A 25,351-nucleotide genomic window follows, 5' to 3' on the forward strand; every position below is an offset into this window, starting at 1 on the left:
TTCTGTATCGTTTACGGTAGTCTCTCATATTGAATACAGTCTGTTTCTGTATCGTTTACGGTAGTCTCTCATATTGAATACAGCCTGTTTCTGTATCGTTTACGGTAGTCTCTCATATTGAATACAGTCTGTTTCTGTATCGTTTACGGTAGTCTCTCTCTCATATTGAATACAGTCTGTTTCTGTATCGTTTACGGTAGTCTCTCTCTCATATTGAATACAGTCTGTTTCTGTATCGTTTACGGTAGTCTCTCTCATATTGAATACAGCCTGTTTCTGTATCGTTTACGGTAGTCTCTCATATTGAATACAGCCTGTTTCTGTATCGTTTACGGTAGTCTCTCATATTGAATACAGCCTGTTTCTGTATCGTTTACGGTAGTCTCTCTCTCATATTGAATACAGCCTGTTTCTGTATCGTTTACGGTAGTCTCTCATATTGAATACAGTCTGTTTCTGTATCGTTTACGGTAGTCTCTCATATTGAATACAGCCTGTTTCTGTATCGTTTACGGTAGTCTCTCATATTGAATACAGCCTGTTTCTGTATCGTTTACGGTAGTCTCTCTCTCATATTGAATACAGTCTGTTTCTGTATCGTTTACGGTAGTCTCTCATATTGAATACAGTCTGTTTCTGTATCGTTTACGGTAGTCTCTCATATTGAATACAGCCTGTTTCTGTATCGTTTACGGTAGTCTCTCATATTGAATACAGCCTGTTTCTGTATCGTTTACGGTAGTCTCTCATATTGAATACAGCCTGTTTCTGTATCGTTTACGGTAGTCTCTCTCTCATATTGAATACAGTCTGTTTCTGTATCGTTTACGGTAGTCTCTCATATTGAATACAGCCTGTTTCTGTATCGTTTACGGTAGTCTCTCATATTGAATACAGCCTGTTTCTGTATCGTTTACGGTAGTCTCTCTCTCATATTGAATACAGTCTGTTTCTGTATCGTTTACGGTAGTCTCTCATATTGAATACAGTCTGTTTCTGTATCGTTTACGGTAGTCTCTCATATTGAATACAGCCTGTTTCTGTATCGTTTACGGTAGTCTCTCTCTCATATTGAATACAGTCTGTTTCTGTATCGTTTACGGTAGTCTCTCATATTGAATACAGTCTGTTTCTGTATCGTTTACGGTAGTCTCTCATATTGAATACAGTCTGTTTCTGTATCGTTTACGGTAGTCTCTCATATTGAATACAGTCTGTTTCTGTATCGTTTACGGTAGTCTCTCATATTGAATACAGCCTGTTTCTGTATCGTTTACGGTAGTCTCTCATATTGAATACAGTCTGTTTCTGTATCGTTTACGGTAGTCTCTCATATTGAATACAGTCTGTTTCTGTATCGTTTACGGTAGTCTCTCATATTGAATACAGTCTGTTTCTGTATCGTTTACGGTAGTCTCTCTCTCATATTGAATACAGTCTGTTTCTGTATCGTTTACGGTAGTCTCTCTCTCATATTGAATACAGCCTGTTTCTGTATCGTTTACGGTAGTCTCTCTCTCATATTGAATACAGTCTGTTTCTGTATCGTTTACGGTAGTCTCTCATATTGAATACAGTCTGTTTCTGTATCGTTTACGGTAGTCTCTCATATTGAATACAGCCTGTTTCTGTATCGTTTACGGTAGTCTCTCTCTCATATTGAATACAGTCTGTTTCTGTATCGTTTACGGTAGTCTCTCATATTGAATACAGCCTGTTTCTGTATCGTTTACGGTAGTCTCTCATATTGAATACAGTCTGTTTCTGTATCGTTTACGGTAGTCTCTCATATTGAATACAGCCTGTTTCTGTATCGTTTACGGTAGTCTCTCATATTGAATACAGTCTGTTTCTGTATCGTTTACGGTAGTCTCTCTCTCATATTGAATACAGTCTGTTTCTGTATCGTTTACGGTAGTCTCTCATATTGAATACAGTCTGTTTCTGTATCGTTTACGGTAGTCTCTCATATTGAATACAGTCTGTTTCTGTATCGTTTACGGTAGTCTCTCTCTCATATTGAATACAGCCTGTTTCTGTATCGTTTACGGTAGTCTCTCATATTGAATACAGTCTGTTTCTGTATCGTTTACGGTAGTCTCTCATATTGAATACAGCCTGTTTCTGTATCGTTTACGGTAGTCTCTCTCTCATATTGAATACAGCCTGTTTCTGTATCGTTTACGGTAGTCTCTCATATTGAATACAGTCTGTTTCTGTATCGTTTACGGTAGTCTCTCTCTCATATTGAATACAGTCTGTTTCTGTATCGTTTACGGTAGTCTCTCATATTGAATACAGTCTGTTTCTGTATCGTTTACGGTAGTCTCTCATATTGAATACAGTCTGTTTCTGTATCGTTTACGGTAGTCTCTCATATTGAATACAGCCTGTTTCTGTATCATTTACGGTAGTCTCTCATATTGAATACAGTCTGTTTCTGTATCGTTTACGGTAGTCTCTCTCTCATATTGAATACAGTCTGTTTCTGTATCGTTTACGGTAGTCTCTCATATTGAATACAGTCTGTTTCTGTATCGTTTACGGTAGTCTCTCATATTGAATACAGTCTGTTTCTGTATCGTTTACGGTAGTCTCTCATATTGAATACAGCCTGTTTCTGTATCGTTTACGGTAGTCTCTCATATTGAATACAGCCTGTTTCTGTATCGTTTACGGTAGTCTCTCATATTGAATACAGTCTGTTTCTGTATCGTTTACGGTAGTCTCTCATATTGAATACAGTCTGTTTCTGTATCGTTTACGGTAGTCTCTCATATTGAATACAGCCTGTTTCTGTATCGTTTACTGTAGTCTCTCATATTGAATACAGTCTGTTTCTGTATCGTTTACGGTAGTCTCTCATATTGAATACAGTCTGTTTCTGTATCGTTTACGGTAGTTTCTGTATCGTTTACGGTAGTCTCTCTCTCATATTGAATACAGTCTGTTTCTGTATCGTTTACGGTAGTTTCTGTATCGTTTACGGTAGTTTCTGTATCGTTTACGGTAGTCTCTGTATCGTTTACGGTAACGCTGCGCTTTGAGCTCGACGATCTTGTGGATCCTCTTAATTAATTTACAAAGAAAACAATGTGCGGACATAAGAGGTTTCTGTCCGACGGCTCTACTGACACCCTGATTGATTGATTGATTGATTGATTGATTGATTGATTGATTGATTGATTGATTGATTGATTGATTGATTGATTGATTGATTGATAGATAGATACTGACACCCTGCTCCTTTCCAGAAGGGGATACATGAGTGGAACTTCACTGCAACCTCCATCAAAGGCATCAGGTACGTGGATCTATAGATCTGTCTAAGGCATCAGGTGGGTCTATAGATCTATCTAAGGCATCAGGTACGTGGATCTATAGATCTGTCTAAAGGCATCAGGTAGGTGGGTCTATAGATCTGTCTAAAGGCATCAGGTAGGTGGGTCTATAGATCTGTCTAAAGGCATCAGGTAGGTGGATCTATAGATCTGTCTAAGGCATCAGGTAGGTGGATCTATAGATCTGTCTAAGGCATCAGGTATAGGTGGATCTATAGATCTGTCTAAGGCATCAGGTATAGGTGGATCTATAGATCTATCTAAGGCATCAGGTGGGTCTATAGATCTGTCTAAGGCATCAGGTACGTGGATCTATAGATCTATCTAAGGCATCAGGTGGGTCTATAGATCTGTCTAAGGCATCAGGTACGTGGATCTATAGATCTGTCTAAGGCATCAGGTAGGTGGGTCTATAGATCTGTCTAAGGCATCAGGTGGGTCTATAGATCTGTCTAAGGCATCAGGTATAGGTGGATCTATAGATCTATCTAAGGCATCAGGTACGTGGATCTATAGATCTATCTAAGGCATCAGGTAGGTGGATCTATAGATCTATCTAAGGCATCAGGTAGGTGGGTCTATAGATCTATCTAAGGCATCAGGTATAGGTGGATCTATAGATCTATCTAAGGCATCAGTTAGGTGGATCTATAGATCTGTCTAAGGCATCAGGTAGGTGGATCTATAGATCTATCTAAGGCATCAGGTAGGTGGGTCTATAGATCTGTCTAAAGGCATCAGGTAGGTGGGTCTATAGATCTATCTAAGGCATCAGGTAGGTGGGTCTATAGATCTATCTAAGGCATCAGGTAGGTGGGTCTATAGATCTGTCTAAAGGCATCAGGTAGGTGGGTCTATAGATCTATCTAAGGCATCAGGTAGGTGGGTCTATAGATCTATCTAAGGCATCAGGTAGGTGGATCTATAGATCTATCTAAGGCATCAGGTATAGGTGGATCTATAGATCTATCTAAGGCATCAGGTAGGTGGGTCTATAGATCTATCTAAGGCATCAGGTAGGTGGATCTATAGATCTATCTAAGGCATCAGGTAGGTGGATCTATAGATCTGTCTAAGGCATCAGGTAGGTGGATCTATAGATCTATCTAAGGCATCAGGTAGGTGGATCTATAGATCTATCTAAGGCATCAGGTAGGTGGATCTATAGATCTGTCTAAGGCATCAGGTAGGTGGATCTATAGATCTATCTAAGGCATCAGGTAGGTGGATCTATAGATCTATCTAAGGCATCAGGTAGGTGGATCTATAGATCTATCTAAGGCATCAGGTAGGTGGGTCTATAGATCTGTCTAAAGGCATCAGTTAGGTGGATCTATAGATCTATCTAAGGCATCAGGTAGGTGGGTCTATAGATCTATCTAAGGCATCAGTTAGGTGGATCTATAGATCTATCTAAGGCATCAGTTAGGTGGATCTATAGATCTATCTAAGGCATCAGGTAGGTGGGTCTATAGATCTATCTAAGGCATCAGGTAGGTGGATCTATAGATCTATCTAAGGCATCAGTTAGGTGGATCTATAGATCTATCTAAGGCATCAGGTAGGTGGGTCTATAGATCTGTCTAAGGCATCAGGTGGGTCTATAGATCTATCTAAGGCATCAGGTACGTGGATCTATAGATCTATCTAAGGCATCAGGTAGGTGGGTCTATAGATCTGTCTAAAGGCATCAGGTAGGTGGGTCTATAGATCTATCTAAGGCATCAGGTAGGTGGGTCTATAGATCTATCTAAGGCATCAGGTAGGTGGATCTATAGATCTATCTAAGGCATCAGGTATAGGTGGATCTATAGATCTATCTAAGGCATCAGGTAGGTGGGTCTATAGATCTGTCTAAAGGCATCAGGTAGGTGGATCTATAGATCTATCTAAGGCATCAGGTAGGTGGATCTATAGATCTATCTAAGGCATCAGGTAGGTGGATCTATAGATCTATCTAAGGCATCAGGTAGGTGGATCTATAGATCTATCTAAGGCATCAGGTAGGTGGATCTATAGATCTATCTAAGGCATCAGGTAGGTGGATCTATAGATCTATCTAAGGCATCAGGTAGGTGGGTCTATAGATCTGTCTAAGGCATCAGGTGGGTCTATAGATCTATCTAAGGCATCAGGTACGTGGATCTATAGATCTATCTAAGGCATCAGGTAGGTGGGTCTATAGATCTGTCTAAAGGCATCAGGTAGGTGGGTCTATAGATCTGTCTAAGGCATCAGGTAGGTGGGTCTATAGATCTGTCTAAGGCATCAGTTATAGGTGGGTCTATAGATCTGTCTAAGGCATCAGGTAGGTGGGTCTATAGATCTAGTTTTTCCTCTGAATTGAGCCTCAGATGTGTTTGGTGTTTTGGGCGTTTGAACAGAGCGCCACCGTTAGCGTCTCAGTGCTAAATGTCGCTACGTCGCTCGTGGTAACAATATTTAACGCTTCCGATGGTTTTTAAAAGCTACGACGCTCACGTTAGCCGTAGGCGATTTTGCTTCCCTGTTTTTTTTGGGGAAGTTAATTTTCGGGGTCTTCAAAGGAAAAGGCCCGTTTTCTATGGCTGGCGCCGAGGCACATTAAACTGAATCGTTTTCTACGTCTGAGGGACAATAGACTGAATCGCGGGAGGCAGTCTTAATATAATTGATATAGTTTATGTAATATATAAACACGAACTGATGTTTTATGAGTTGTAATTTAAAACCTGTCTCTCTCCTCCTTGTCTGTCTGTCTGTCTGTCTGTCTGTCTGTCTGTCTGTCTGTCTGCCTGCCTGCCTGCCTGCCTGCCTGCCTGCCTGCCTGCCTGCCTATCTGTCTGTCTCTCTTTTTGTCTGTCTGTCCAGCATCAGTAAGTTTGACGAGCGATGCTGTTTCCTGTACGTTCACGACAACTCAGACGACTTCCAGATCTACTTCTCTACAGAGGACCAGTGTGGACGGTGAGTTATTATTATTATTATTATTATTATCTACTTCTCTACAGAGGACCAGTGTGGATGGTGAGTTATTATTATTATTATTATTATTATCTACTTCTCTACAGAGGACCAGTGTGGATGGTGAGTTAATGATGAACTACTATTAAATGTTATGCTATAGAAACTGTTGATCTGAACTTCTTGACCAGCCGGTATTATAGGCAATTCAGGTGCAATGTTTTTATTATTTTTGTATTATTTTCCACTCTTTTTGAACAGAGTAGGATCTTACATTTGACATTGATTTGCTTAACTCTATGTCTTCCTTGTATGTTATATGGCATGACATGTATGTATAATTCTCTTTTCCCTGTATTATTGTAATCTGCTAATTTCAATGGTATAATGAGGAATGTTCACAGAAACGCCACACCTTCAGTCACGTGACAAGGTTTTTCACAGCTGTTATCTGTTGTTATCTGTTTAGACAACGTCAGCCCATTCTTGAATTAAGCCTGAGGAAGTAAAGGTCCAAGACCCAAACGTTGCTTCTTAAATAAATCCTCTGAACCCAGCATGTGGCGATGTGCGGGGGTCCCTCCTTTCCACATTGATCTCGTCGGCTAAAATGGAGGGGGGGGGGCATTTCCGATGACGTCCCAACCGGATAATAACATTGAGTGTTGAGCAACAGATGCTCCCAGCCCGTGGAGCGATGCGATCGGTTTTGATGTCAATAACCTCCGTCCTTTTGATCAATCTCCGTCCTGGGTGTCGGGCGTTACTAAATGAAAGGACGGAGAACTTCGTCCTGTGCGCTCAGGGTGTTAACACATTTCGCACCAAACCCGTCTCTAGACGGGTTCAAAAGGTTTACCTAACTTTGCTACTGCAGGGAAAACATGCACATGTACATAATATGTACAAGTGCATGTACATAATATGTACATGTGCATGTACATAATATGTACATGCACTTGTACATATTATGTACAAGTGCATGTACATAATATGTACATGTGCATGTACATAATATGTACATGTGCATGTACATACACCGGTCAAGACACCACACACATCATTACGTCATCGTAACATCCGGTTACAGATATTTGGCTCTTCAAAATAAGGGTTGCGCGCGATAAAACGTTGGCAATGCGCGATAAAGAGATTAATCAATCGTGGCGGCCATAAAACTTTGGTTGTGAGTGGAGGTATGTAACTTTGGCTGTGAGTGGAGGTATGTAACTTTGGCTGTGAGTGGAGGTATGTAACTTTGGTTGTGAGTGGAGGTATGTAACTTTGGCTGTGAGTGGAGGTATGTAACTTTGGCTGTGAGTGGAGGTATGTAACTTTGGCTGTGAGTGGAGGTAGTAACTTTGGCTGTGAGTGGAGGTATGTAACTTTGGCTGTGAGTGGAGGTATGTAACTTTGGCTGTGAGTGGAGGTATGTAACTTTGGCTGTGAGTGGAGGTATGTAACTTTGGTTGTGAGTGGAGGTATGTAACTTTGGCTGTGAGTGGAGGTATGTAACTTTGGCTGTGAGTGGAGGTATGTAACTTTGGCTGTGAGTGGAGGTATGTAACTTTGGTTGTGAGTGGAGGTATGTAACTTTGGCTGTGAGTGGAGGTATGTAACTTTGGCTGTGAGTGGAGGTATGTAACTTTGGTTGTGAGTGGAGGTATGTAACTTTGGCTGTGAGTGGAGGTATGTAACTTTGGCTGTGAGTGGAGGTATGTAACTTTGGCTGTGAGTGGAGGTAGTAACTTTGGCTGTGAGTGGAGGTATGTAACTTTGGCTGTGAGTGGAGGTATGTAACTTTGGCTGTGAGTGGAGGTATGTAACTTTGGCTGTGAGTGGAGGTATGTAACTTTGGTTGTGAGTGGAGGTATGTACCTTTGGTTGTGAGTGGAGGTAGTAACTTTGGCTGTGAGTGGAGGTATGTAACTTTGGCTGTGAGTGGAGGTATGTAACTTTGGCTGTGAGTGGAGGTATGTAACTTTGGCTGTGAGTGGAGGTATGTAACTTTGGCTGTGAGTGGAGGTATGTAACTTTGGTTGTGAGTGGAGGTAGTAACTTTGGCTGTGAGTGGAGGTATGTAACTTTGGCTGTGAGTGGAGGTATGTAACTTTGGCTGTGAGTGGAGGTATGTAACTTTGGTTGTGAGTGGAGGTATGTAACTTTGGCTGTGAGTGGAGGTATGTAACTTTGGCTGTGAGTGGAGGTATGTAACTTTGGCTGTGAGTGGAGGTATGTAACTTTGGCTGTGAGTGGAGGTATGTAACTTTGGCTGTGAGTGGAGGTATGTAACTTTGGCTGTGAGTGGAGGTATGTAACTTTGGCTGTGAGTGGAGGTATGTAACTTTGGCTGTGAGTGGAGGTATGTACTTTTTATGATCAGCACTTTATTTGGATTTTTTACAAATAAACAGAAAAAACAACAGAATACGTATGTATGGACATTATGTATGAGCACAAAAACACAAGGATAGAAATACAAATCAAATTAAAAGTTTAAATTAGTTTACATGACCAAACACGCAGCACCATCAACCGTATCATATTATACTAAGACAGTAAACAATCAAAAGGGCATCATTGCCTGACCATTGATTGATTGATTGAAATATGTATTAACAGTTTGCAGAATTACAGTACATTTCAAGCACAAACTCAATACAAAGGCTGTTAACTGTGAGTGGACGACCCAGTTAAGCATTACACTTGTTTACAAGAGGGTTCACCATGTTCAATTCATCAAAACATTTAGAGACGCACAAATAGACACTTCTATATAGCCAAAGAACAGAACAGGAATTCATCATAATCACATCAAGGACCTGCAACATGACTGAGGAACACCTTCCACTTCCAATCATATTTATCTAACTGATTATTCATCTTAAAAGATAACTTCTCCAAAGCAGCCACAATACCAAGCTGAGTGAACCATACATGTGCTGGAGGCAAATCCTCAGACTTCCATTCCTTAACAATGAGTTTCATGCCCACCATTAATGCTGTATGAATCCAGTCAGTTAGAGGTGTTTTAATGCTGTATGAATCCAGTCAGATAGAGGTGTTTTAATGCTGTATGAATCCAGTCAGATAGAGGTGTTTTAATGATGTATGAATCCAGGCAGATAGAGGTGTTTTAATGCTGTATGAATCCAGTCAGATAGAGGTGTTTTAATGCTGTATGAATCCAGTCAGATAGAGGTGTTTTAATGCTGTATGAATCCAGTCAGATAGAGGTGTTTTAATGCTGTATGAATCCAGTCAGATAGAGGTGTTTTAATGATGTATGAATCACCCAGTATAAACAGAGCAGGTGTAGAAGGAATATCCTGGTTTGTGATTTGCATTATATTCTCATGAACAGCACACCATAGCGTCTGTACCCTAGGGCCACTCCCACAATACATGAATAAGTGTACCGGGTCCTCACCACACCTCCTTCACTCCCACAGTGTCCCGGGGTCCTCACCACACCTCCTTCACTCCCACAGTGTCCCGGGGTCCTCACCACACCTCCTTCACTCCCACAGTGTCCCGGGGTCCTCACCACACCTCCTTCACTCCCACAGTGTCCCGGGGTCCTCACCACACCTCCTTCACTCCCACAGTGTCCCGGGGTCCTCACCACACCTCCTTCACTCCCACAGTGTCCCGGGGTCCTCACCACACCTCCTTCACTCCCACAGTGTCCCGGGGTCCTCACCACACCTCCTTCACTCCCACAGTGTCCCGGGGTCCTCACCACACCTCCTTCACTCCCACAGTGTCCCGGGGTCCTCACCACACCTCCTTCACTCCCACAGTGTCCCGGGGTCCTCACCACACCTCCTTCACTCCCACAGTGTCCCGGGGTCCTCACCACACCTCCTTCACTCCCACAATACATGAATAAGTGTACCGGGGTCCTCACCACACCTCCTTCACTCCCACAGTGTCCCGGGGTCCTCACCACACCTCCTTCACTCCCACAATACATGAATAAGTGTCCCGGGGTCCTCACCACACCTCCTTCACTCCCACAGTGTCCCGGGGTCCTCACCACACCTCCTTCACTCCCACAGTGTCCCGGGTCCTCACCACACCTCCTTCACTCCCACAGTGTCCCGGGGTCCTCACCACACCTCCTTCATTCCCACAGTGTCCCGGGGTCCTCACCACACCTCCTTCATTCCCACAGTGTCCCGGGGTCCTCACCACACCTCCTTCATTCCCACAGTGTCCCGGGGTCCTCACCACACCTCCTTCATTCCCACAGTGTCCCAGGGTCCTCACCACACCTCCTTCACTCCCACAGTGTCCCGGGGTCCTCACCACACCTCCTTCACTCCCACAATACATGAATAAGTGTCCCAGGGTCCTCACCACACCTCCTTCATTCCCACAGTGTCCCGGGGTCCTCACCACACCTCCTTCACTCCCACAGTGTCCCGGGGTCCTCACCACACCTCCTTCACTCCCACAATACATGAATAAGTGTCCCAGGGTCCTCACCACACCTCCTTCACTCCCACAGTGTCCCGGGGTCCTCACCACACCTCCTTCACTCCCACAATACATGAATAAGTGTCCCAGGGTCCTCACCACACCTCCTTCACTCCCACAGTGTCCCGGGGTCCTCACCACACCTCCTTCACTCCCACAGTGTCCCGGGGTCCTCACCACACCTCCTTCACTCCCACAGTGTCCCGGGGTCCTCACCACACCTCCTTCACTCCCACAGTGTCCCGGGGTCCTCACCACACCTCCTTCACTCCCACAGTGTCCCGGGGTCCTCACCACACCTCCTTCACTCCCACAATACATGAATAAGTGTCCCGGGGTCCTCACCACACCTCCTTCACTCCCACAGTGTCCCGGGGTCCTCACCACACCTCCTTCACTCCCACAGTGACCCGGGTCCTCACCACACCTCCTTCACTCCCACAGTGTCCCGGGTCCTCACCACACCTCCTTCACTCCCACAGTGTCCCGGGGTCCTCACCACACCTCCTTCACTCCCACAGTGACCCGGGTCCTCACCACACCTCCTTCACTCCCACAGTGTCCCGGGTCCTCACCACACCTCCTTCACTCCCACAGTGTCCCGGGTCCTCACCACACCTCCTTCACTCCCACAGTGTCCCGGGGTCCTCACCACACCTCCTTCACTCCCACAGTGTCCCGGGGTCCTCACCACACCTCCTTCACTCCCACAGTGTCCCGGGGTCCTCACCACACCTCCTTCATTCCCACAGTGTCCCGGGGTCCTCACCACACCTCCTTCACTCCCACAGTGTCCCGGGGTCCTCACCACACCTCCTTCACTCCCACAGTGTCCCGGGTCCTCACCACACCTCCTTCACTCCCACAGTGTCCCGGGTCCTCACCACACCTCCTTCACTCCCACAGTGTCCCGGGTCCTCACCACACCTCCTTCACTCCCACAGTGTCCCGGGGTCCTCACCACACCTCCTTCACTCCCACAGTGTCCCGGGTCCTCACCACACCTCCTTCACTCCCACAGTGTCCCGGGTCCTCACCACACCTCCTTCACTCCCACAGTGTCCCGGGGTCCTCACCACACCTCCTTCACTCCCACAGTGTCCCGGGGTCCTCACCACACCTCCTTCACTCCCACAGTGTCCCGGGGTCCTCACCACACCTCCTTCACTCCCACAGTGTCCCGGGGTCCTCACCACACCTCCTTCACTCCCACAGTGTCCCGGGGTCCTCACCACACCTCCTTCACTCCCACAGTGTCCCGGGGTCCTCACCACACCTCCTTCACTCCCACAGTGTCCCGGGGTCCTCACCACACCTCCTTCACTCCCACAGTGTCCCGGGGTCCTCACCACACCTCCTTCACTCCCACAGTGTCCCAGGGTCCTCACCACACCTCCTTCACTCCCACAGTGTCCCCGGGTCCTCACCACACCTCCTTCACTCCCACAGTGTCCCGGGGTCCTCACCACACCTCCTTCACTCCCACAGTGTCCCGGGGTCCTCACCACACCTCCTTCACTCCCACAGTGTCCCAGGGTCCTCACCACACCTCCTTCACTCCCACAATACATGAATAAGTGTCCCGGGGTCCTCACCACACCTCCTTCACTCCCACAGTGTCCCGGGGTCCTCACCACACCTCCTTCACTCCCACAGTGTCCCGGGGTCCGCACCACACCTCCTTCACTCCCACAATACATGAATAAGTGTCCCGGGGTCCTCACCACACCTCCTTCACTCCCACAGTGTCCCGGGGTCCTCACCACACCTCCTTCACTCCCACAGTGTCCCGGGGTCCGCACCACACCTCCTTCACTCCCACAATACATGAATAAGTGTCCCGGGGTCCTCACCACACCTCCTTCACTCCCACAGTGTCCCGGGGTCCTCACCACACCTCCAGCTAACCGGACTCTCGCTGAGCTTAGCCCTGAACAATCTTGTCGGAGTCCAGTAGACTCTATTCATTATTTTAAATGTAACTAATCTGGTTCTAAGTTCACGGGACATCTTCTTTGAGTTCCGTAGAATCATCTTCCATTCACTGTCAGTAAAGGATTGATTTAAATCAACCTCCTCTTTACGCTTGAGGGCTGACCTTGGTGTGCTTTCATAATTGAATAATATGTTGATGCCTCATGTCCAGTTCCAAATATAGCTAACACCGTTTTCAAAAGGTCAAACTCTGTCGGCATATTGGGGTGAGCTCTTACCTTTGTCAATAGTAAATGCCAAATTTGAAGATATTTCCAGAAGTGATTACGTGGAAGACCATATTGATTAATAAGTTCCGTGAAACTTTTAAATGTATCTCCCTCATACAGATCCTTCAGAGCCAGAATACCTCTTTCTACCCATAGATTCCAAATAAATGGTCTTCTATCAATAAGGAGTTTTTCGTGTCAAGTACCCCCAAATCAACATTTATTAGGCCAGGGACCCCCATTTGAAAGCATATGCCAGTGACCCCCGATAAGGGAGGATTTTTACGGCTCTAGCAGTGATTCCGAAACATATTAATTTCATGGACCCCCCAGTTTCACACGCATTATGCTACGGACCCCCGATTTAATGGCATTTCTATCTCTGGTACCCCAATTTATATTGTAAAACCACTGTTAATTTAACTCTGAGAGTGTACAAATGTACACTCTCAGAGTTACAGACCCATAAGGGTCCATTTGGTTACAAATTATCATTTTGCTGGGTCCCCCCTGGAACTCCCTCAAGTACCCCTGGGGGTCCCCGGACCCCCTGGAACTCCCTCAAGGACCCCTGGGGGTCCCCGGACCCCACTTTGGGAACCACTGGGTCATTCTCTTCCACACCCAACGGGATGGTCGCTCACTAATACCCTCAGGTAGTTCATTCTCTTCCACACCCAACGGGATGGTCGCTCACTAATACCCTCAGGTAGTTGAGCAGTAAGGGTTAGGGTCATTCTCTTCCACACCCAACGGGATGGTCGCTCACTAATACCCTCAGGTAGTTGAGCAGTAAGGGTTAGGGTCATTCTCTTCCACACCCAACGGGATGGTCGCTCACTAATACCCTCAGGTAGTTGAGCAGTAAAATATATCAAAGGTATCAGAGAAGTGGTTCTATCTGAGACGTTAACTCTTCATCTACTGAGGACCAATTTGGTCGGTTTACGTTATTTTATTGTCTTATTTAATTAAAACATCTTTATCTTCGTGACGTGTGTCTGTGTGTGGTGCGTGTGCATGTGTGCGTGTGTGCGTGCGTGCGTGCTTGCGTTGCGTGTGTGTGTGTGTGTGTGTGTGTGTGTGTGTGTGTGTGTGTGTGTGTGTGTGTGTGTGTGTGTGTGTGTGTGTGTGTGTGTGTGTGTGTGTGTGTGTGTGTGTGTGTGTGTGTGTGTGTGTGTAGGTTCTGCTCCATGGTGAAGGAGATGATCTCTGATGGAACAGGAAACGCTGTGGAGCTGGAAGGAGAGGGGGAGGGGGACACACTGGAGGTTTGTGTGTGTGTGTGTGTGTGTGTGTGTGTGTGTGTGTGTGTGTGTGTGTGTGTGTGTGTGTGTGTGTGTGTGTGTGTGTGTGTGTGTGTGTGTGTGTGTGTGTGTGTGTGTGTGTGTGTGTGTGTGTGTGTGTGTGTGTCTTTGTTGACACCAGTCACAAGGAGGTCCTGATTCTGGAGGTGGGCTGTGTTTTTGATTTATACATGGACCAGGCATTCCAAGATAAACATTCTAAGTACCAACCATTACTGTGGTGAATACTGTGTGTGTGTGTGCGTGCGAACGTGCACATACAGTGTGTGTGCGTTAAAGATCTGTGTAGAATAATACTGATTTTTTTTGGTTACTTGAGGTAAATATTGTTTTAGCTGCGTGTGTGTGTGTGTGTGTGTCTGCGTGTGTGTGTACGCGTGTGTGTGTGTGTACGCGTGCGTGCGTCAGTATGAGTACGACACCAACGAGACGGGCGACAGGGTGGTCCTGGGACGAGGGACCTACGGGGTGGTCTACGCGGGCAGAGACGTCAGTAACCAGGTCCGCATCGCCATCAAAGAGATCCCAGAGAGAGACAGCAGGTAAAGGACTGCGTGCGTGCGTGCGTGCGTGCGTGCGTGCGTGCGTGCGTGCGTGCGTGCGTGCGTGCGTGCGTGCGTGCGTGCGTGCGTGCGCGTGTGTGCGCGTGCGTGCGTGCGTGTTTAGTCAACCCATTCTGGGCGGGAACCCCTTTAGGTGTTTTAAGCATTATATTATACTTTAGCTATTGAAAAATAGCGGATCTACAAGCTCGTAGCGCAGTAGGTCTGCTATTTTTGAAAAACCGTGAAAATGTGGCGCAAATCTTTGAATATATATTCTTTCAGAGCGAATGTTTTTTAAACTCAAATCTTTGATTCTGGGGGGGGGGGGGGGGGGTCCCTGGAACAACATATTTTCAGATGGGGGTCTGTTATTTTTGAATGTTTCTTAAAGCTTATCCAATAGAGCGTCGCAGTCCCGCCTCCTACCCTGGACCAGGAAATTAATCCCAATGCATTTTTCCTCATAGACATTTCATAAAGTATTTTTTTAAAGACGGTTACGCCGCGGACAAAGCCAACTCGAGTCGTGACAACTCATGACAACACAAACAATATTTTGGACCAAACAAATAATTACAAAGAAGAAAAACAACAAAAAAAGTGTTGTAACCTGCCGTTTTTTTTCTTCTTTCTTTTTTCGGCCCCAAAAATTGTGTTTGTTGTCATGATTTGTCACGACTCGAGTTGGCTTTGTCCGCGGCGTAAACGTCTTTAAATAAATACTTTCTGAAATGTCTATGAGGAAAATGAACGGAGAATCATTTCCTGGTCCATGGTAAGGGGCGGGACTGCAACGCTCTGTACCCGGTATCAATAAGCTTTGGGCTTATCCAGTACCCGGTATCGATAAGCTTTGGGCTTATCCAGTACCCGGTATCGATAAGCTTTGGGCTTATCCAGTACCCGGTATCAATAAGCTTTGGGCTTATCCAGTACCCGGTATCGATAAGCTTTGGGTTTATCGAGTACCCGGTATCAATAAGCTTTGGGCTTATCAAGCCTGTTATGGAGCATAGCGGTCCATGACGTCATGTTTAAACAATCAAGACAAGAGGCGATCAATAATAAATGTAATCATCCACGCTGGCACAAACATGTGGGTCTGAAAGTGTATTGATACCTGCCAACCAGCGCTGTCTGGGGAAACTACATTATGCTTTTAAAGTGTATTGATACCTGCCAACCAGCGCTGTCTGGGGAAACTACATTATGCTTTTAAAGTCTATTGATACCTGCCAACCAGCTGTCTGGGGAAACTACATTATGCTTTTAAAGTGTATTGATACCTGCCAACCAGCTGTCCGGGGAAACTACATTATGCTTTTAAAGTGTATTGATACCTGCCAACCAGCTGTCTGGGGAAACTACATTACGCTTTTAAAGTGTATTGATACCTGCCAACCAGCTGTCTGGGGAAACTACATTATGCTTTTAAAGTGTATTGATACCTGCCAACCAGCGCTGTCTGGGGAAACTACATTATGCTTTTAAAGTGTATTGATACCTGCCAACCAGCTGTCTGGGGAAACTACATTACGCTTTTAAAGTGACCGTACACACAGTTAATTTCAGCGCCATTGCCGAAAACCTTTGTCAATTGAAACCTAATTTTGATACTAACACTTAACGCCATTGCCGAAGCCCTTCGGCAATTGCGCTTTTATAGTGCGTTCGATTGCTCGAGCCAAAATGCTACTCACGTTAGCCGGTTAGCTAGCTGTGTTGTTAGCACAGCACTGGATCGCCCATCTTAAATCGTCCTCGCCATAATAATCCATTCTATCCATTTCTTTCAATCGCCTGTATCTCCTATTCCTTGTCCCAGATGGCATTTTGGTCAAAACAGCGTTTCTTTGACGGCACAGATATGATGATCTGGAGCTCTGCAGAGCTCCGGTCTGGCTTCAGATGGTAAACAAGGCCTGTCCGCTCCGTGTAGTTTCCTAGGTTAAGACATACTGCTCATGGACCGGAAATGGCGGCTTTTCAAAATAAGAGCTCAAATTTAAAAAAATGCTGGCGTGAATTAGATCCTAATTTTTCAATAAATGATAGCGGCCTAAGTGTTAAAAGTTAAAAGTTTATTCGATGTTATTTCCCAAAAGTAAATAATGTGTGTGCGTGCGTGCGTGCGTGCGCGCGCGCGTGCGTGCGTGCGTGCGTGCGTGCGTGCGTGCGTGCGTGCGTGCGTGCGTGCGTGTGTGTGTGTGTGTGTCAGGTACTCCCAGCCGCTCCATGAGGAGATCGCCCTCCATAAGTATCTGAAGCACAGGAACATCGTCCAGTATTTAGGCTCCGTGTCCGAGAACGGATACATCAAGATCTTCATGGAGCAGGTGCCCGGAGGTGTGTGTGCTGCTTACTGACTCATGTGTCCCTACTAGCGATGACATCATGTGTCCCTATAGCGATGACATCATGTGTCCCTACTAGCGATGACATCATGTGTCCCTATTAGCGATGACATCATGTGTCCCTATTAGCGATGACATCATGTGTCCCTAGCGATGACATCATGTGTCCCTATAGCGATGACATCATGTGTCCCTATAGCGATGACATCATGTGTCCCTACTAGCGATGACATCATGTGTCCCTATAGCGATGACATCATGTGTCCCTACTAGCGATGACATCATGTGTCCCTATAGCGATGACATCATGTGTCCCTACTAGCGATGACATCATGTGTCCCTATTAGCGATGACATCATGTGTCCCTATTAGCGATGACATCATGTGTCCCTAGCGATGACATCATGTGTCCCTATAGCGATGACATCATGTGTCCCTATAGCGATGACATCATGTGTCCCTACTAGCGATGACATCATGTGTCCCTATAGCGATGACATCATGTGTCCCTACTAGCGATGACATCATGTGTCCCTATAGCGATGACATCATGTGTCCCTACTAGCGATGACATCATGTGTCCCTATAGCGATGACATCATGTGTCCCTACTAGCGATGACATCATGTGTCCCTATTAGCGATGACATAATGTGTCCCTAGCGATGACATCATGTGTCCCTATAGCGATGACATCATGTGTCCCTATAGCGATGACATCATGTGTCCCTACTAGCGATGACATCATGTGTCCCTATAGCGATGACATCATGTGTCCCTACTAGCGATGACATCATGTGTCCCTATAGCGATGACATCATGTGTCCCTACTAGCGATGACATCATGTGTCCCTATAGCGATGACATCATGTGTCCCTATAGCGATGACATCATGTGTCCCTATAGCGATGACATCATGTGTCCCTACTAGCGATGACATCATGTGTCCCTATAGCGATGACATCATGTGTCCCTATAGCGATAACATCATGTGTCCCTATAGCGATGACATCATGTGTCCCTACTAGCGATGACATCATGTGTCCCTATAGCGATGACATCATGTGTCCCTATAGCGATGACATCATGTGTCCCTACTAGCGATGACATCATGTGTCCCTATAGCGATGACATCATGTGTCCCTACTAGCGATGACATCATGTGTCCCTACTAGCGATGACATCATGTGTCCCTATAGCGATGACATCATGTGTCCCTATAGCGATGACATCATGTGTCCCTACTAGCGATGACATCATGTGTCCCTATAGCGATGACATCATGTGTCCCTACTAGCGATGACATCATGTGTCCCTACTAGCGATGACATCATGTGTCCCTATAGCGATGACATCATGTGTCCCTATAGCGATGACATCATGTGTCCCTAGCGATGACATCATGTGTCCCTATAGCGATGACATCATGTGTCCCTATAGCGATGACATCATGTGTCCCTTGCGATGACATCATGTGTCCCTATAGCGATGACATCATGTGTCCCTATAGCGATGACATCATGTGTCCCTAGCGATGACATCATGTGTCCCTAGCGATGACATCATGTGTCCCTAGCGATGACATCATGTGTCCCTACTAGCGATGACATCATGTGTCCCTATAGCGATGACATCATGTGTCCCTATAGCGATGACATCATGTGTCCCTATAGCGATGACATCATGTGTCCCTACTAGCGATGACATCATGTGTCCCTATAGCGATGACATCATGTGTCCCTATAGCGATAACATCATGTGTCCCTATAGCGATGACATCATGTGTCCCTACTAGCGATGACATCATGTGTCCCTATAGCGATGACATCATGTGTCCCTATAGCGATGACATCATGTGTCCCTACTAGCGATGACATCATGTGTCCCTACTAGCGATGACATCATGTGTCCCTATAGCGATGACATCATGTGTCCCTACTAGCGATGACATCATGTGTCCCTACTAGCGATGACATCATGTGTCCCTACTAGCGATGACATCATGTGTCCCTAGCGATGACATCATGTGTCCCTACTAGCGATGACATCATGTGTCCCTATTAGCGATGACATCATGTGTCCCTATAGCGATGACATCATGTGTCCCTATAGCGATGACATAATGTGTCCCTATTAGCGATGACATCATGTGTCCCTAGCGATGACATCATGTGTCCCTACTAGCGATGACATCATGTGTCCCTAGCGATGACATCATGTGTCCCTAGCGATGACATCAGGGAACTGCTTTGAGGCAGGAATCCAGAGAAGAAGGGAAGATATAACCTCATTATCAGCTATGTATACCAGTGGCCGGAAAACTGTGTTCTTCTGGATTGGACTAGTGAAGAAACACGGGGAAGGTTGCCGTATATTAGATTAGTCGATGGGTGGACTAGTGTAGAAACACAGGGAAGGTTGCCGTATATTAGATCAGTCGATGGGTGGACTAGTGTAGAAACACGGGGAAGGTTGCCGTATATTAGATCAGTCGATGGGTGGACTAGTGTAGAAACACAGGGAAGGTTGCCGTATATTAGATTAGTCGATGGGTGGACTAGTGTAGAAACACAGGGAAGGTTGCCATATATTAGATTAGTCGATGGGTGGACTAGTGTAGAAACACGGGGAAGGTTGCCGTATATTAGATTAGTCGATGGGTGGACTAGTGTAGAAACACGGGGAAGGTTGCCGTATTGCCGTATATTAGATTAGTCGATGGGTGGACTAGTGTAGAAACACGGGGAAGGTTGCCGTATATTAGATTAGTCGATGGGTGGACTAGTGTAGAAACACAGGGAAGGTTGCCGCATATTAGATCAGTCGATGGGTGGACTAGTGTAGAAACACAGGGAAGGTTGCCGTATATTAGATCAGTCGATGGGTGGACTAGTGTAGAAACACATGGAATGTTGCTGTATATTAGATTAGTCGATGGGTGGCTCTTCCAAGACAGATTTTGCGCTCTCATTAGAAGGCGGGTGTAAGTGCCATCCAACCGTTTCTCTAGTTTCTTTGAAAGTGTCCATGTCTCTGAGCCAGAGTAGAATCGGCTCAACGGTCGTCCTAAATATTTTTTACTTTGAACCTCTTACTAAGCTGGGATGACCAGATCTTATGCATGTCATTGCAGGCTGACCAGGCCATAGCCTCCCTATAGATAGATAGATAGATAGATAGATAGATAGATAGATAGATAGATAGAACACAATACATACATACATGGATGCACCTGGGACGTATCCTCAGTGATGTATCCCAAGGTCATCAGGGTTTCGGGTCTCCCAACATCATACCCCTCACTCAGGTGACCCAGCCGGGGTGATCAAGTCCCGACTTACGTCCCAGTAGCTACCCTCAATGAGTCCCATTAGGGAAAAACCAGGGCCACACAATCCGTTCCTCCTGAACTACTCTCTACTGGGAGGTACCATTCTGGCGCGTGGAAGCACTAGGCTCTGTGGGTTGACTCCTGTCCGGGCCCCTCCTACGTCTCACCAGGTCCACTCCTGCTCTCACCAGGTCAGGCCCTGTGCGTTGCACCAGACTCCCAGCACCAGGCACTTTATTCAGGAATGGTGGATTCTCGAGCCGCAACGTTTCCTCAGGCTCCACCTTGCCCTTGGTGGTGCCGCAGGCTCCGCTTGAGGCTTTAACTCATGTTCCCGTTGCAGACAGCCTGTCTGCTCTACGTCTAACTCATGTTCCTGCTGCAGACAGCCTGTCTGCTCTACGTCTAACTCATGTTCCCGTTGCAGACAGCCTGTCTGCTCTACGTCTAACTCATGTTCCCGTTGCAGACAGCCTGTCTGCTCTACGTCTAACTCATGTTCCTGTTGCAGACAGCCTGTCTGCTCTACGTCTAACTCATGTTCCCGTTGCAGACAGCCTGTCTGCTCTACGTCTAACTCATGTTCCCGTTGCAGACAGCCTGTCTGCTCTACGTCTAACTCATGTTCCTGTTGCAGACAGCCTGTCTGCTCTACGTCTAACTCATGTTCCCGTTGCAGACAGCCTGTCTGCTCTACGTCTAACTCATGTTCCTGCTGCAGACAGCCTGTCTGCTCTACGTCTAACTCATGTTCCTGCTGCAGACAGCCTGTCTGCTCTACGTCTAACTCATGTTCCTGCTGCAGACAGCCTGTCTGCTCTACGTCTAACTCATGTTCCCGTTGCAGACAGCCTGTCTGCTCTACGTCTAACTCATGTTCCCGTTGCAGACAGGTTGTCTGCTCTACGTCTAACTCATGTTCCCGTTGCAGACAGCCTGTCTGCTCTACGTCTAACTCATGTTCCCGTTGCAGACAGCCTGTCTGCTCTACGTCTAACTCATGTTCCCGTTGCAGACAGCCTGTCTGCTCTACGTCTAACTCATGTTCCCGTTGCAGACAGCCTGTCTGCTCTACGTCTAACTCATGTTCCCGTTGCAGACAGCCTGTCTGCTCTACGTCTAACTCATGTTCCCGTTGCAGACAGCCTGTCTGCTCTACGTCTAACTCATGTTCCTGCTGCAGACAGCCTGTCTGCTCTACGTCTAACTCATGTTCCCGTTGCAGACAGCCTGTCTGCTCTACGTCTAACTCATGTTCCTGCTGCAGACAGCCTGTCTGCTCTACGTCTAACTCATGTTCCTGCTGCAGACAGCCTGTCTGCTCTACGTCTAACTCATGTTCCTGCTGCAGGGAGCCTGTCTGCTCTACGTCTAACTCATGTTCCTGCTGCAGGGAGCCTGTCTGCTCTGCTGCGCTCCAAGTGGGGTCCTCTGAAGGAGGCAACCATCATCTTCTACACCCGGCAGATCCTGGAGGGCCTCCGCTACCTGCACGAGAACCAGATCGTCCACCGAGACATCAAGGTAACGGAAACGAGCCCCAAAAAAAGCCTGTTAACCCCATTTTGACCTGAGATCAGATTCTATAAATGTCTTCTCCATCCTGACCGTTTTCTGAAAAAGCTACGTTTCTATGTCAGTCGTTCTTCGACTTTTCAAAAATAGCAGACCTGTGGCGCGCTACGAGCTTGTAGATCTGCTATTTTTCAATAGCTAAAGCATAACATAATGCTAACACCACAAGCGGTTCCCGCCCAAAATGGGTTAATGCGTTCCCCGCTATTTAATCCAATATTCTATTTAATCTAATATTCTATTTAATCCAATATTCTATTTAATCCAATATTCTATTTAATCTAATATTCTATTTAATCCAATATTCTATTTAATCCAATATTCTATTTAATCCAATATTCTATTTAATCCAATATTCTATTTAATCCAATATTCTATTTAATCCAATATTCTACGCTGCCGATATTGTTTTATTACCTTTAGAGCATAACGCTGTATTTGCAGCTTTCAACCACGAAATGGTTTGTTCTGATCAGAAGAACCAGCGGCCATGACGATGAAACGAAACCACAGTATGTTGTAGTCCAAACAAACGGCCCGTCCACTTGCATTGGGCTCAATTTCCCAGAAGCCCTAGCAGCAGCCCAGAGGATGACTTGATCCGCTGTTTCTTTTTAATTATTTTTAAAACGGCGAATTAAACGCATTCAACAAATAGCGGGTTTAGCGTTTTTGCGCAGGGGGGGGGGGGGGGGGGGGGGCGCTGGATAAAACAATATGCCGCCGTCAAAGTGTTACACATACACATACTATTTACTAAGTGTCTGTTTTCACAACTGGATGAGACGAGTACACATTACATTACATTACATTACATTACATTACATTACATTACATTACATTACAGTCATTTAGCAGACGCTTTTATCCAAAGCGACTTACAATAAGTGTATTCAACATAGGTAGGGAACAAAAACTACTAATCACCAGAAGTCTTTAGTGCATTTTCTGCAAAAACAAGCAACCAAGAGTATACCTAGCGCTAAGGTAAAAGTGCAATATATCAGCTACCTATTTCCTTAAACAGATGAGACAAAATAGCTAAATCAAATGAGCATGAGCTAAAACAATTAAGTGTATCGACTAAACAAGATCCAATAAACAATACAACAATAGAAAACAAGCGTTCGTACAACTAGTTAACAACAAGTAGGTCAGGCAGAGAGGAAGGGTAGTGTTTCCTGAAGAGGTGGGTTTTCAACCTGCGGCGAAATATGGGCAGTGACTCTGCTGTCCTAACATCAGTGGGAAGTTCATTCCACCACTGTGGGGCCAGAACAGAAAAGAGTCGTGACCGTGTGGATCGGCCAGAAGGACCCTTGAGTGACGAGGCAATCAGTCGCCCCGAGGTGGCAGACCGAAGTGGTCGGGCAGGGGTGTAGGCATCGACCATAGCCCGGAGGTAGGAAGGAGCTGTTCCTTTCACTGCCCTATAGGCTAACACCAGGGTTTTGAACTGGATGCGAGCCGCTACGGGGAGCCAGTGTAGAGAACGGAGAAGGATGGTTGTGTGGGAGAACTTGGGGCGGTTGAACACCAGACGAGCCGCAGCTTTCTGAACAAGCTCCAGAGGTCTGATGGCAGATGCCGGAGCACCAGCAAGGAGGGAGTTGCAGTAGTCCAGGCGGGAGATGACGAGAGCCTGGATGAGCACCTGGGCTGCCTTCTCCGTGAGGAAGGGGCGAATCCTCCTGATGTTGTAGAGGAGGAATCTGCAGGACCTTGTCACTGATGCGATGTTTGCCGAGAACGTCAGTTGATCGTCCATGGTCACACCCAGATTTTTCACAGTCCGAGTTGAGGTCACCACAGCATTATCAATGGTGATGGCCATGTCTCGGTGCGGACAGCCCTTCCCCGGGAGGAACATCAGCTCGGTCTTGTCCAGGTTGAGCTTCAGGTGGTTTGTCGACATCCACGCCGAGATGTCAGCCAGACAAGCAGCAATGCGTGCCTCCACTTGGGTATCAGAGGGGGGGAATGAGAGGATCAGCTGGGTGTCATCGGCATAGCAGTGGTAGGAAAAGCCATGGGAGTGGATGACAGCACCCAGAGATGTAGTGTAGAGAGAGAAAAGAAGAGGACCCAGAACCGAGCCTTGGGGAACCCCAGTTGTGAGCCTGTGTGGTTCTGACACAGACCCTCTCAGCATCACCTGGTAGGAGCGACCCGTCAGGTAGGATGCAAACAGGGAGAGTGCAGAGCCTGAGACACCCATCCCCTCGAGGGTGGAGAGGAGGATCTGATGGTTCACCGTGTCGAACGCTGCAGACAGGTCCAGGAGTATCAGGACGGAGGAGAGAGAGTTCGCTCTAGCGGCATGGAGCGACTCCGTCACTGCCAGCAGGGCAGTCTCTGTCGAGTGACCCACTTTGAACCCAGACTGGTTGGAGTCCAGGAGGTTGTTCTGGTGGAGATAGGAGGACAGTTGTTTAAAGACAGCACGTTCGAGAGTTTTAGATAGGAAGGATAGAAGGGAAACCGGTCTGTAGTTCTTGATCTCAGAGGGGTCAAGTGTCGGTTTCTTCAGGAGAGGGGTGACTCTGGCAGTCTTGAAAGTAGAGGGAAAGTAGCCAGATGTCAGAGAGGTGTTAATAAGGTGGGTTAAGAAGGGAAGAAGTTCAGGTGCAATAGACTGCAACAGAGTGGATGGGACCGGGTCCAGAGAGCATGAGGTGGGGCGACTAGAGGTAACAAGGAGAAGGACCTCGTTAGGGGAGAGGGGAGAGAAGTGGGATAGAGAGGGGATGGGGGGGGGAGAGGAGTAGATGAAGGTAGAGAGGGGGGGGTGGCAGGCAGACGGGTGTGGGTAGTGCGCAGGGCACCAGCCGGGGAAGGAGGGAAGGAGGATCGGATATCGTTCACCTTCTTGTCAAAGAAGTTGGCGAAATCGTCAGGGAGGAGGGACGAGGAGGGAGGAGGGGGTGGTGGTTGTAGGAGAGAGGAGAAAGTTTCAAAGAGTTTTTTAGGGTTGGAAGCAGAAGCCTGAATTTTAGTGCAGAAAAAAGCAGCTTTAGCAGCTGATAGAGAGGAGGAAAAAGTAGAAATGAGAGATTGGAAGGTGAGAAGGTCCTCCGGGAGGTTGCCATTTCTCCATTTGCGCTCAGCCGCTCTCAGGCTCCGTCTCTCAGTCCGCACTGAGTCCGACAACCAGGGGGCAGGTGGAGTTTGGCGTGCAGGCCTGGTGGTGAGGGGACAGAGATGGTCGAGAGAAGAGGATAGAGTAGAGAAAAGAAGATCTGTGGCGGTATCAGGGGATAGAAGAGCAAAG

The 25,351-nt window shown here is 46.7% G+C and overlaps 1 protein-coding gene across 1 annotated transcript in view; it reads left to right on the forward strand.

Annotated features, from left to right (window-relative positions):
- Positions 1-25,351, forward strand: part of map3k15 (mitogen-activated protein kinase kinase kinase 15) — a gene marked incomplete at both ends in the record, with an annotated part of 96,075 nt that overhangs the window by 27,215 nt on the left and 43,509 nt on the right. Inside the window, 6 exons of the mRNA XM_079530687.1 lie at positions 3,255-3,304; positions 6,192-6,287; positions 14,154-14,241; positions 14,686-14,819; positions 17,041-17,168; positions 21,899-22,029. Coding sequence (XP_079386813.1) covers positions 3,255-3,304; positions 6,192-6,287; positions 14,154-14,241; positions 14,686-14,819; positions 17,041-17,168; positions 21,899-22,029 — 627 coding nt within the window. The remainder of the gene's footprint in view (positions 1-3,254; positions 3,305-6,191; positions 6,288-14,153; positions 14,242-14,685; positions 14,820-17,040; positions 17,169-21,898; positions 22,030-25,351) is intronic.

Source organism: Electrona antarctica (assembly GCF_951216825.1).
Source record: "Electrona antarctica genome assembly, contig: scaffold_55, whole genome shotgun sequence".
In the NCBI taxonomy this organism is placed as follows: Eukaryota; Metazoa; Chordata; class Actinopteri; order Myctophiformes; family Myctophidae; genus Electrona; species Electrona antarctica.